Source organism: Hesperophylax consimilis, chromosome 8, assembly GCF_061612785.1.
Source record: "Hesperophylax consimilis isolate HC1 chromosome 8, BYU_Hcon_1.0, whole genome shotgun sequence".
Taxonomy (NCBI): Eukaryota; Metazoa; Arthropoda; class Insecta; order Trichoptera; family Limnephilidae; genus Hesperophylax; species Hesperophylax consimilis.
Genome location: NC_142843.1, coordinates 15,447,520 through 15,462,468, shown reverse-complemented (window position 1 = coordinate 15,462,468; position 14,949 = coordinate 15,447,520). Strand labels below are relative to the sequence as shown.

At 33.2% G+C, this 14,949-nt stretch overlaps 1 protein-coding gene across 4 annotated transcripts in view; it reads left to right on the top strand.

Annotated features, from left to right (window-relative positions):
* Window positions 1-12,475, top strand: part of Ttd14 (TRPL translocation defect 14) — a 50,560-nt gene extending 38,085 nt beyond the window's left edge. For 3 of the 4 annotated variants that reach the window (XM_089634928.1, XM_089634930.1, XM_089634931.1), the window contains 5 exons: window positions 5,426-5,554; window positions 8,093-8,229; window positions 8,893-9,437; window positions 9,917-10,113; window positions 10,631-12,475. In XM_089634928.1, the coding sequence (XP_089491054.1) occupies window positions 5,426-5,554; window positions 8,093-8,229; window positions 8,893-9,437; window positions 9,917-10,113; window positions 10,631-10,953 (1,331 nt within the window). In that variant the 3' untranslated portion in view covers window positions 10,954-12,475. The remainder of the gene's footprint in view (window positions 1-5,425; window positions 5,555-8,092; window positions 8,230-8,892; window positions 9,438-9,916; window positions 10,114-10,630) is intronic. The other variant, XR_016302538.1, reaches the window with a different exon arrangement.
* The last annotated feature ends 2,474 nt before the right edge of the window (window positions 12,476-14,949 follow it).

Sequence of the window (14,949 nt, the reverse complement as noted above, 5' to 3'; positions counted from 1 at the left end):
AACAATTTCGAAGTTAATTTTCAAGTTCTGTGAACTTTCTATTAAAGTTCTGTGAAGCATCTGATGATATAATAACAGAACTTGGATAGAACATTCACAGAACTTGAAAATTCGATGAATTGTTCAAATTCTGTGAAACAATCCATCCTAATTAATTGTCACTTTAAATTTAAAAATAATTCGGTTTCTTGGCGAGTTAGGGTTGAGATATCATCTTTATATTTTTTTTTTACCTTTTTTATACGCCCATGGTGCTTTGTCATTGGGTACATTGATGTTTACAATTTTGTACATAATGTTTGCAAAAAATAATTTCTCACAAAACAGTGGTTTACAATTAGATAAAATATAAACGGAAATCATCAGAATGAATTATTTTTAATGTTTTAAACAACGAATTTATTACATGTAAAATTTTGATATCTTTGGTATATACATTTGCTGAACTTTGGAGGCAAGGTATTGGCGAGTTTGCTACTCGTACATAATTTGTTTGTGAATGGTGACATTGAAATAGGTCCTTGTGCCTAGTGTGTCGAGTAGGTACTCTTAAATTGACCAGTCAAGCTCTGAATCTACAATTTTGAAAAAGGAACATAGGTCGCTAAATTATACTTAAGAGGACACAAAGCATAATTAAATTATATGTTTATCACAAAATTACAATTTTTGACCTACGACCATAGATATGTAACTTCCCCGCTATCTTTAGTTGCGCGTGAGAGCGTCTTTAAAAGAAATATTGTTAGTATTTATTAGTTCAACCATTGTTAAGCTCTCAGTTAAATTGACCTAGTATTAGGTACATACAATTGAGTGGAATAAATTGGCTGCCGACGTAAAGTGTCCCTCGCGCAAGTGTAAATTGTTGGCCGAGAAGATCAATCTTTTTGGCCACCTCAATTGACATAATCAGCATCTCATGACGGGGTCACATTGGACCATTGGTGTTCGCTTGTGCACTTGTACGTTTTATTTCATTCTAATATTGATGTCAGGCTAGAACAACAAGAAGATCATCAGATAAAGATAATTATAAATTAAATTAAAATTAACTAAATTGGCTAACTGTGCAACAGATGCTGGCTGAACTTAAACGCGATGATATTTAAACGTAAAGTTATAAATAACTTATTACCAAATACTTTTTAAATAAAATTATGTGCCATAAGAACATTCACAGACAACACAAGAACGTGCAGTACAATTTATTAGGTTACCAAAAAAGGACAAAGCCAATACACAAAATAGTTTACTATGCAAAGTAATGCAAGAAACCATAAAGTCTGCACCAATTGATATATTCAATCTGGATTGGAGCTATATTTATCAATAGAAAATGCAATAAAAATGTAATAATGTATGTATATAATTAATCATAAATTAAACATCTGTAAACTTGGATGTACAAATGGCTAAAATAATAATGATTATTAAGCCCCCACATACCTAATTTCTACCGATTTATGACAAGTTTCTCGTTAACTCTTTATGTTTTTAATTACTAAAATGTTATTTTCGAAGATAATATCTATACTTTTGTTATACTGAAGCGTTAACTATATGAAATTCCCCCGATAGAAAAAACATCGCTAAGTAAACTACGAAAATTATTAAAAACACGTTTTTTCTGTTATTTAATATGTTATAGGACTAAAGATGTATGATGAAATGCCTGAAAGTCTGAAGAATGAATGTATTTAAAAAGAAATGTTATGTTTATTGTAAAAATATTTAAAGTTTCAAAATGAAATATTATCTTGTTTATATTCAAATTTTGTATAAAATAACTCAATAAATAATAAAAAATAGGCATGAAAAAATTATCACAAATTTATTCACAGTTTATCTTTAAATGCAACTAAAGCATTTGTCGAAAGATTTTTGCTCTATTTCAAATGAGTCGTGTTTTATTAAATATTTTCGCTGAATTATTATAGTTTTTTTTAATATTAGCGCGCTCCCTCTGACATTAGTATCTACATTTCTCCCTTTCAAACCATCTTTGAACGCTTACTACGGGGTCTTAAGATAATCGACGTGCAATAGAAAATATTTTTGTTTGTTTATTATTTTTTTAAATGTCACCGGACAGCAAAATTACATGTACATTTTTAATTCCAAATAAACTCAGGAATCGCTGGTTAAAGTCTGTCGGGTACGTGCTGATACACTCTGTACATTATACATATATGTTTATAATATGGCACGATACCTCGGATCAACTTATTTTAAACACAAATTGCATAGCATTGCACACTGTACCATATTGAACTATGATCTGTGCGTTTCTGGACTAATATGTCATGTATGTGCTGCGAAACTTTGTAAGTGTAATAATAATAACAAACTTATAATCAACTACTATTTAATATGCTGAATATCTGTCGTCACCTGAACTTATTCCTTATTCTACAGGGTGGCCGGGGTAAAAGTGCGCCAACTTCGGGAGGTGATTCTACATGATGGTAGAAGTAAAAAAAAAACTTTTTAGAAATTCCAACGTTCATTTTTCCATGGAATTATATTTATTTTCACATACAAACAATTCATCTTTTTTTAACCTAAAAACTGCCTCACAACATTAGAATTTCGAAGTTATTCAACTTTTTTACTTCTAAAATCATGTAGAATCACCCCCCGAAATTAGCGTGCTTTACCCCCGGACACCCAATATATTATTATCTTGTGTACCGGATGTTAGTATTAATATCAACATCCTCCCGAACGACGAACCACATTTTCTATTTTATTATCTTTTCTGACTTATTTAATATAAAACGCGTACTTCATAAAATAATGTTATCATAACTATTTTTTTTTTACCGGATTCCTAACTTCTTTGAATTTCAGAATTCTCTCTTACAACAAACTACTCGTGTATCTATTTATTGTATTATAAAATCATTCTTATATTAGACTTGTATGGAATTCCACGACTTTGTCCTTGCAATAAGCGTGATTTTGCAACCACGATTTTCGCAATGAAATCTAGTTTGTTTCGCCTTCATTCTATTTTTTCGAATTAGTTAATTATTAACTCGCCTTCATTTTATTTTTTCAAACATAAATCGTGTAAAAATAAAATTAATATAGATAGCCTCGTGTGTAGATTCGTAGTTTGGCCGTTGGGTTGATTGGCGGACGCACTGGACATCGGACGCTGCACAGCGGTCCAAATGACAAATTTAGTTGACCATTAATAAATTGAATGTATCTTAAGATTCACAAGGTAAGATAAAAACGCTAATTGTATATGTAAACACAACAATTTGAATTCAATCAATTTTAAACAATATAAAAAATTAGTTAAAGTTTAAATGAGTTACTTTTTAATGAGTTTTAGAATTTACGTAAAATGAATCACCTAAAATAAAAATACATATATTTATCGTCAATCGTTTCAGGTCCTCTAGCATAAAAACATCGAAGAAGGTTTTATCAATAACTGATTGTACTTTTGCGATCTGCAGTCGTGATCGGGAACGATTATTACAAGTTACCGATATAATTGATAAACAAAAGCTTTATCGATGGGCTTCGGCTTGTGCTGCTGGGCAAGGGCTGGTATCCGTGGAAAGGGGTCTTACAACTTAAATCGGATCATATACTTGAGAGGTTGTTTCAGGTGCACAAATACTAACAAGTCGCTCAGATGCGGAGACAGAAATGTGGCGTGTGTGCGTGCTAACATTTCTGGATACGCCGTGTTTTTTTTAATTTGCTTTTTTTATATTGACGATCCTGATCGAAAGATTTATCGCAATCTATTTTGGCCAGTTATTGTTGCGATTCGGACATTTGTGCGCTGGATATTGGCGGGATTGTGCGATAGCGGTGATGCAGACCGCGCCTCCGGGGAAATCCCCGTCTCCACCCGTCGCGGTCGCGGGAAACTGTTTTCCTTGGCACCGCCGCGTCCGGCGGAAACATTATTTATTAGCTGCCGGCGATCACAAAGCGCGAACTCGCCGCTCTCCCAGCTCTCCCAGCCATCTCTATTTTCGACAATGAACTGTCGTTCGTTGGGAAAGCGCTTCGCGCCAATTATGCCGCGAAATTTTCTATGATGAAGTTCATATACAAATGGCGCAATTTAAAAAAAGCGCTAACTTTTTGCACACTTTTTAATTGTATTTTAAGCTCGTATTGAGAGATATTTACTCTCGGCAAGTTGCTCTCTGGTAGGAACTCTGACAAGATAAGCATTACTAAAAATGACTGAAATACCGATGCTTGCAATATAATGATGATAAACCTGACAAGATAGTTAGGTACTATTTTATTATTATTATTATCTCTCGAGTGATATCACGTGTGTATTTTCTTTCCACTTAATGCATTTTCTTGCGCTATTTGACTATCGAGTTTTTTTTTCTAACATTATTAATAAAAGATAATAATTAGTTGTTTTATCCTTTACGAGTTTTTATGCTATTATCACACTGTGTTGATTCAATATTGACCTAAATGAAATCATATTATTTTACATAATTAATATATGAATATGGTTAGATAATACATTTTAGTTCCATTTTCCTGTTATGTAATATAATTTCTTTCATTGTTGTAGGTACATATTTTTATTGCCATTTTGAACAAGCTTTCTAATATTTTTGTGTATAAACATTTAAAGCTAAAGGAAAAAAAAATAATCAGTGCTCCTCATAATTCGATAAATATTTTTTTCACAGAATTCATTTTATTTTTTAAATGTACAGGGTGACTAATGCATGATGCGCAATATTATAGGGCGTAAAACTAGACCATAAAGTCCATCTTTTAACATACTAGACATTAGTATCAATCTCAACAATTATTATTATGGATATATCATCATCTGAAAATTGAAAAAATGAAAACTACAGGTTTCAAAGAATTAAAATTATTTTTTGGTTTTGTGTTCCACAGATGAATTATTAATATTTTGCCAGTATTATTAGGAACTGAAAATTAATTTTTTTAGATTCACTTTTTATATGGGGCGGCCATATTTAACCCATTAAATGCCAGGAGTTTTTGTTACCATTCAAAATACATATGATTGATCATCCGCCCAAAGGAGTGATTGGCACTGAACTGGTTGATATTATATTTCTGGCTCTCTGATTGGCCCAAACAAATACTGCTGTTTTTGTCCTGTAACCTAGTGGAGATTGCCGTTTTTGTTGCGGAACTATACAATACAATAATTCAAAAATGTATGGGATTCTGTAATTTTTACTCCGAAACCATTGCAGCTTTCAATAGTATATTTGTTTCTCTATCCATCGTTATATCTAACCTATTTGAGACCAATGGTGGAGATTGCCGTGGTTTGTCTTTAAACATGGCTCAATATATTTAAGACCCTCCGCCATCATCTTGTTGAAGTTGTTATAAAATGAACAAAAGCATTAACAGTTGATTTTCTTTTGTTTTCCAGCCTTCAAATTCCAAGAGAACCTTTTAAAGACCATGATCCAGATCGAGAACACCTTCTCGGAGCTTGGCCGTTCGTGCGAGCGCGATTGCCTCATCATCTGCGATCGGGGGGCCATGGACGCTAGTGCATGTGAGTCTCGCATTTAAAAAAGTATTGTTTCAATATAATATTTTTTCTTGATCAATCAATTGATTATAAAATTCAGAAGGTAAATTAGTAGTCCTCCTCACCGGGTAGATCTTATGCTGAGGCATCTACTGTATAATGTCCATCAATCACCGTTGCCCTGGGAATCATAAGTGGTTTGTTATGTTTGGTGACTTAGCAGGGGTGCCCGGGTTCACGAGGTAAGGCTTGTCTAGGTCTCGGCGGCGGTGGCGTCTGCCCACCTAACTGCATGGCGGGTCGGATTGGGGGAAACCTTTTGTCCTCTCCACCAGGACTCTCAGCCCATCGCCTTGCACCGCAGTGGGAGAAATACGTCCTTCACTCCTGGACACATTTACCTGCAGATTCCTACCCACCCCTCATACCAGTTTTGTTCCCAGAACTTCCACTCCTTTATTTCCTTAAAAAAGACCTTTCCACACAGCATCCCGAAAGATGACATAGTCCTTGAGGGAAATTATTTTCCTGAGTGCCTCATGTGTGGAGCTAATGTTAAAAAAATACCTTATACCAACTAAATATTCATTATGTCCTGTAGAATGTCAAAAATTCAATCTAGAGGTACATGATAGTACAAGTAAAAAAATCAAATAACTTTGATTTGAAACGTTTTAAGGCGCTTTTTCAGTAAAAATATTTGATTATTCATAATGTAAACAAAAAAATTTATTCGAAAATTTTTTTCAAGACAATTTTTTTATTAACAAATATTTGTGTACAAAAAAAAAACAGTTTTTAATCTTTTTACATAGTACAAGTAAAAAAAAAATCAAATAACTTTGATTTGAAACGTTTTAAGGCGCTTTTCAGTAAAAATATTTGATTATTCATAATGTAAACAAAAAAATTTATTCGAAAATTTTTTTCAAGACAATTTTTTTTATTAACAAATATTTGTGTACAAAAAAAAACAGTTTTTAATCTTTTTACATGTATTATTATCTAAAAATCATCTCCCGAAGTTACTGCACTTTATCCCCTGACTCCTTGTATAAAACCTGATTTTCCTGAATTATTTGTATGTAAAATAAAAAACTGGTATATTCTCTCGGTATTGCCATGGTGAACTTCACATGAATTTTAAAAATCTGTATAGTTTTATATGGATAGTTAGTACCAAAACGTTTATTATTGTTTTAACTAAATCATCTGTTATCAAACTTTAACTCTGACTGAAACAGCGTCCTCTTACTGGAGGTTCTAGACCTCTTGATATGAAGATGAGTGAGATTCTTGTCTTGTGTAATTTCGAGTGCAGTTACTTTTCTGTTCTTACAACTGTGTATATATGTATTACAACTGATTATTATAAAACTATATGTTTAAAATTGATGCATAATAAATTATTTAAGACTGTTCATGCTCCTTCTAAAATTCGATCTTTGCCTTTGCGATTTTATAATGACAACTGATAACATATTTTCAAATAATTATTTTGAATGTATCTGTGGAGAAACCATAACAAATATATTCTAATTAAATTTAAGTTGTATTTTGTAACAAATGTATGTTTTTCACATGTCAATAGTAATTCCCAATTGTATCTCTTGTAAACACTATGTGACCCATTAGTTAAAAGATGATGCCATGCCAATAATTAGAGTACAAGTTGCCAAATACTGTAAACTTTTATTCTTCTTTAACCTTTCCCTTACTGTGCTAAAAAAATACACGCGTTACTGTGCTGTGTAGTCAATACACATCTCAAAATAAGCGATTTAATATCGGAAAAATATGAATATTCATAGCTAATCGATTATGTTTATATATTATATTTTATATCAAAAGTGATATTAATTGTAATTTAATTGCTGAAAACATGAAAAAACCATCGGCAGATGCTAAAGAAACGTGCGAGAGGTCTACATCTAACGACGGTTCGCGGCCAACTGGCTAGCGGCGCGGCTGGCACAGACACAGCTGTGCGGTCGTAGGTATCGATGGTCTAAATCAAAACTACAACTGCAGAAGTGTGGATGTCTCATGTTCCCGCATAGCGAATTAAAGCGGGACATCAATAGCGTGTCATTTCCTCGCACACTCTTCGCGTATTTAGTATCACACGGTTGATTGTATTGGTGTATTTGTTCCCGATTTTTAACAAAGATTTATTTTTTGATTTTTAATTGAATTTGAAAACTATGTAATATATTATTTTTTAATTCAGTGCATAAATGTATAACGGAGGAATACCTAAAATCTGAACCCAGAATTTATTATATTTATAGAGTTATTAAAGTTATTAGAAGCAATGTGTAGTAAATACGCACCACAGATGAGGAAAGGTTAATATTATTTAGATCATTTTTATGGCACCGGTCTTGACAGCATTATTTCTGCATTTCTTTTGTGATTTATTTGATCCCATTTAGCGGATCGGATTTCGCCCCTCGACCTTGAGTTGAAATTGCTCTGGTAAATTAAATTATCAGGAAATCTGTTTTCTGTGATGAATCTTTATTCAAAGTTTGTCTAATGAATGACTTTTGAACTTTTCAGTTATATCTCCGGACAAATGGGAACAACTAATAGCCGCCAACCATTGGAACAATGTGGAGTTGCGAGATAATCGTTACAACCACATCGTGCACATGGTTTCTGCAGCCAATGGAGCCGTTGAATTCTACTCCACAGAGGTAAATTGATCATTTACTGTAGATATTGTCCAGTTTGTCCAGTTTGACGGCCGGCATAGTCCAGTGGTAACGCATTGGACTGCCATTCCGAAGGTCGCGGGTTCGAACCCGGCGTGCGCAAATAAATTTTATTTGATTAATTTGTGTTATTTCACAATTAATTAATTAAAATAATATATAGTATATTTGCGGCACGTTCCAGAGTGGAAGATACTACCAGTATCGCCCTGGTGTAAGACCACCATTCAGAATTGAAACGTTGCTCCAAATGGCTTTAGCCGTGTTTAGTGACTAGATCTGAATAGCCAGGTACTTCCCCACCTTCCTCTTTCCCTTCCCCACTTACCTTCAGCCTCACAACATCCCCCAATTGGGGATGCCATAGTCTCACTGGCTCCAGACGGGAGCAGTTGGGACTCTTGTGAGGTATTCACTAAAAAAAAAAAAAAAAAAGTGAAAGATATTTTCTTAGACTTTCTTAGACCTTTTACTTCTCCTAGTCATTATTAGTTAGTGTTTAAAGCTGATTTTGTTTAAATTACAGAACCCATTGTAGTTCTTTGTTACACTGATTTTGTGATAAAATTTTACACCTGACAGCCTCTGAGAGCATCCTTCAACATTGACCTTTCAATTTTTCATTTCACACCTTTCGTTTTCTAGGATCACGCTTGTCGATCTGAAGGAGTAGAACTAGCCCAGGAGTTGGACTCTAAAGCTGCTGCGGCGTGGATCGGCCATCCCTACTTCGATGTCATAGATAACACCACCGACTTTGAGTCCAAGATGAAGCGCATGATTGCCAGTGTTTGCCAGAAGATCGGCCTGGACACCGGGGACCGACTGTCGTGCAACTCCAAGAAACTCAAATTCCTCATCAAGGGTCCCCTCCCGCCAGACAGCGAGTTCCCCAAATTCCAAGACTTCGACGTTGTTCATAACTACCTTCAGAATAACGGGAGCAAGATGCAGGCCAGGCTGAGGAAGCGGGGTCAGAAGGGTCACTGGTCCTATACCTACACCATCCGGAGACCCCACCGGTGCGGACAGTCCGTGGAGGTCAAGACTCAGCTCACGCACAAGGACTACACCAACAGGTTGGAGCAGAAGGACAAATCGCACTTCACAATCCGTAAGAAGAGGAGATGCTTCATCATCAACAATCAGTACTACCAGCTGGATATCTACAAGGATCCCGGACACCAAAGGTACTTTGAAATATTATTTTTTCTGCTATGCACTTATTACTCTTACAAATGAGTATTACTTTTAAGCTAACAATTCTTTTTTTTTAATATTGTTGCTTAATTAGCTAGCTGCAATATATGTGGAATATTATTTACTGAATATATTATTCATTTAATAGTTCAGAGTACCCATATAATATTGTTTTTCGTAGTTTCATAAGAATTGTCAATAATCTATGAAAAAATAAGGTTATGATTTTATTTTATGTTTGGACCAAAACATGCCAAATTAAAAAAAGTAATTTCTAATGTCAAATGAGCAAGTTACAGAGACAAGTGTTCCCCTTGCAGTGACCCAAGTTTCGTACCGGTAGATAACACAAAACATTTTCCATAACCCAGTCTGTATATGAACATGCCACACTCAAGGGCCACAAAGGGTTTACCTAGAAAGAAAGTGGTTCGTATAAAGATATATTGATGATTATGTCTGTTTCCAGGTGTGAAGGTTTAATCTTGCTGGAGACTTACAGCGCCCACGAGAAGAACCAGCTACTCGGCTTGCTCCCCCAGTTCCTTACCATTGAGAAGGAGGTGACAGGAAACCCCGACTATTCCATGTTCAACTTGTCCCTGCTGGAGGAATGGAAGACTTCCAAACAGTTCTGCCGAGGAGCCATGACTAATGGAACAGATGGTAAGAAACGCTTGAATTAGGATATTGGGCAAATATGTATATCTTATGTTTTCACACCCCAAAGTGTGAGCAATGATTTATGACCCTTCAAAGCAGAGAAGTAGATGACAGTTTTTATTTTTTATTGGGACGCTGCTGTGTCAGAGTACTTGGTAATTTTTTCAAATATTTTGAAATTTTTAAAATGATGAAAAAGACTGAAATTTCAAAGAGCACAAACTCCTATTTTTTCAAATTTCCTTTTGTTATCACATAAAAAAGTTGTAAAACGTAATACCGAAGGGACATAACGGCATAAATATAAAGCATTAAACTTAAATTACAACGAGAAACACCATCTCCAAAATAACTTTTATGTTGTCTTTTTTTAATAATATTTAACCACTTTGCCGGTATGGTTTGCAGCCATCAGCAAATTATACCAAGGTGTATTTCTTCTTAGTTTAAAGAGGAAAGAATGTATTTATAACTTACATATTTTAATATGTTGATTTTATAACAATATATCTTTTTATAGAAAAAGAGGAAACAGGTTCCCTGGCAGACTCCAGGACCTCAGTCAAGATGACTCTGAAGATAACGAATGGAGCCACAGAAATACCAGAACAAATGTCAAAACCGAAACTGACCAATGGTACTTCATACATTTCCAACGGAACTTCAAATGGTACATCAAACGGAACATCAAATGGAACTTCAAACGGAACATCAAATGAAACAAAAAATGTTCCATCAAGCAGAATAACAAATGAAGCACCAAAGAACGGAGTATCGAAGCGACCAAAAACCAACGGGATCCATAAACCCGAGCCCAAGAGAGCCATCAATGGAAAAGTGTAGACTATTAATTTTCTTGGAATTATCTTTCGGTGTTGCACTGTGATTTGTGTAGTCTGGCTCGAAAAGCTCATAGCCAGTTTGGCTTCCTACTTTTTTTTTTCTATTGTCATGTCTTTCAACTTACAACATTGATGTGAATTGCATTATTGTTAAAAGTATTTTTTGTTACCTTTCATCACGGAGTTCTATCATCCCATCTCCTCTCACATATCAATGGCACATTATTTATGAATGCATTTGTGAACACAATAATAATAATTGTTCTGTTATTCATACTAGGTCACCACCAACTATAATAATTTTTCTGTTATTTATACTAGGTCACCACCAACTATAATAATTGTTCTGTTATTTATACTAGGTCACCACCAACTATAATAATTGTTCTGTTATTTATACTACGGTCACCACAACTATAATTTTATTTATCCAACGGCTCACCGAAATCTCCGTGATTTATAAATTTAATATTTTTATCACGGCGTGCAATCTAATAATTAGCAATATTTTATTCCAAAATTCTACTAAAATATATTTTAGTATTATTATTTATTTAATTTTTTGCCACTATTGTGCTAGTATTGATATCCTAAAGTACTTATGTACTAGGAAAATTAACCGGGTTTATACTCAATGCAATTTATCAGCAGATCCGTGAATTGAACTCTTAAAATCAGGCTGCTTAACTGCTAGATTGTTATGTGTCTACCACCAATATGAACTTTTTTTTGCATAACATAAACATATGAGATAATCAGGCAGATAAATCAGCTGTTCAATTTTAGGGACAGATGAAAAATCTTTTTTACAGTCACTAATCTTTACTTTTAATCTGTCATGTTATCAATGTTTATTATATTATCAACATGTATTATCTTTATGTGATTGGTGGTATAAATAGATTTTTATCCTCATTCAACCGATGCATCTACTGATAATTGTATTGTCACGGTACTATTACTAGTACTAGTCCCAGAGAGAGGTTGTACGTGACGTCATTGTTCTAGTATCTTCTATCTTTTTCATTTTCATACAAGACATGTGAGAAGGAAAAGTACGTTCAACCTCTCTCTGGGACTACTGTAATAAGTTTCACTGTGAAATCATAAATTGAATTGTATAATTATTTAATTCTTAACCCCTCAGGCCTCTGGCATATTGACCATTATATTTCTTGAATATGCTGTCAGAAGGTCGCAGAATTCGAATGTATTTCCACTTTGCAATAAAATCCAAATATATGTAATTCGTATTTCTGAATGTATCCGAAAAATAAAAACTTTTTTTGAGAGGTGATGAAATACGCTTTCAAATTTTATTATTAGAAACAAACATTGTTATTTATTAAATTGTTAAATACAAAAATTTGAAGGCAAACATGAAAAAGTTTTAAAAGTTGCCCACCTTAAGTTTTTTTCGTCTAAACACTGATCAAAAAAACACATATTTTTTTAAGACAATTGTATTACATATATACATTATTATCACCTCACATTTTTGTTGTTTCATCCAAAAAAAATTACAAAGTGTCGTAAGTTTTTCTCAAATTGTTAGAGGTGAACATTGTAATTATTGTGGTTAACTTCTATATTTGAATATAAAGCTTGGTGTTTTCTCCTTCTAACTGTTTAATTCATATTTCTAACTATAACGGTAAGGGAGACAAGAATTTCTGTGAGACCATATGACCTGTTCCCAAAAGAGAACAAATTAACTCTATGGGTAATAGCTGTTGTTCCTAAAACCGAACATATTAGCCTGAGGGGTTATATCATTTAATATGTTGTAATAATCGTAATTGGATAATTAATTGTTTTAATTCTGAAATGAATTATTTTTCCCATACATTCTGCATATTTTGACACATGTGTCACCTTACATCTTACAATATTTTTTTTTCATACACACTTGATACTTTTTATTATGAACTTATTTATGAGTATTCCTCAGAAATTATCAGTCATCATCCCTTCTTCGTGGATTTCATCTATTTGTATAAATTGTTCTGACTGATGCTGATATCTGACCAATTAATATTTTAAATTTAACTATCAATTTTTGTACATTTTGTAAACATGAAATAAACACCTTTACACATTTATGTGTTAAAAATGAACTTTTTTTAATACATGAATATAATATTATGACCTGCCAAAGAATATCCAGAAGCTTTTTGTTGGGTTCAGGTACATTTCAATATTTTTATTGCGTAGAAACAAAAAAGATTGTTGGTATATATTCAAATGTTATGAAGTTTAAAAAAGATATAACAATGTAGTCTGCTATTTTGTTTTTAATGTTGTCTCCTCTTTTAAATAAATATTTGTACCTGATATTTGAAAATATTTATAAGGACCCCAGGCCCCCTAGCACAAATGCATTGATAAAAATCTTAGCAATTATGTCAGTCACTTGTTCGACAAACAATAGTAGTTCACATTAACCAACTGAGTTTAATTTAGTCAACAGTTCGTTCATTGGTGATCTGCAGTTGTGACAGGATCGATAACAAGTCACTAACAAAATGGATAAAATGTTTTTCGATGTGTTTGCGCTAGCTAGGGGGCCACGTATAAAGTTTTGAATTATCGTTAACTATGCTCCAACGGTTCTACAACAATTTCCTGCAATAAAATCACGATGATTTGCATGCCTTAGTGATTGGCTGCGAGCCGAAGTATTGGAAATACGTATTAGTTGGTCATTTTCCGCATGAGTTAGTCTAGGACATGTTATTGTCTATTAACCTGTGTACCTGTATGATCTATCAATGTGTGTACATATATATATAAATAAATAGTTATATGTAATGAAAAAATACTAATCAAATTATTACAAAATGTTACCAATATTTTTGGATTTCAGTATACTAGCGGAATATTTTTATGATTGTTTCACTCTGCCTCATTAGATTACAAATTTAAGAGCCATACTCGCTTATTGCTCTTACAACTTAGAAGAAATTTTATTTAATATTTGTAAAAAAATTAGATTTGCGCAAACCATGTTTGATTCTTTGCATTTACTCTTTGGCTAAAGTACACCAACCTCTCCCAAATTTATCAATCACATCTTCGGTTTATTTATAGTTCAATGGGTTTTGTTACTTAATCGAATATTATTTATATTTATTATAATCTAATAAACCTTACACTTTTTGTGCAATGCATTTAGAGAAGTAACTTTACTATGTATTTGTGGTATTAATTCGATTTATTATCAAATACTAGATTTGGATTGTGTACTTAAAATTGAATATGTACATCAGAGTAATTAATGTCAAATATTATAGAATCTCCTAGCCTTTTCTCCATAGAGATATACATTATAATGTGTCAGAATACATAATCAGCATGATTGTTAAGTGTTTTAGATATAATATAAGTTTGGAAATGTAATTTAAAATTAAAACCGTCAATACAAAATATCAGTCACTTAATAAAAATGCTTAATCATGAATTACAACTTTTAATTTTCTGTATTATATATGTGTTAGAAATTCTACAAAATGAAGTTACAGGAGAAAGAAATGATGGATTACAAAGAATTAATTAGTACAGTAGAAATGCCTTACGTGTAGATCAGGGGTGTCCAAACTAGATGGGACCCAGGGCCAATAAAAAAGACTAAATACATTGGTGGGCCGCAAAATATTTATAAAAATAAAATACTGGTAATAATACGTAATATCGTTATTTTATTATCTACTTTTTCATTAATTTGTCTTTTACAATTCTGTCAACATCAACCTCAATACTAGTGGTAGCTAGGCGCAGTGCATGTTTAAGTGAAGTATCTGTCAATGAAGACCTGTATTTCGATTTAATAAACTTCATTGTTGAATATGCACTTTCACAAAGGTAGGTACTGCCCATCATCGAGCCCATTTTTTGCCCGAAATTCGTCAGTTTCGGGAAACGTTCAGCGAGGAGCTTAAAAAAATCAATTCCTGTTTCTGTTCTGCCCTTGTAAAAGGGGTCTGATTGCAGATCACAC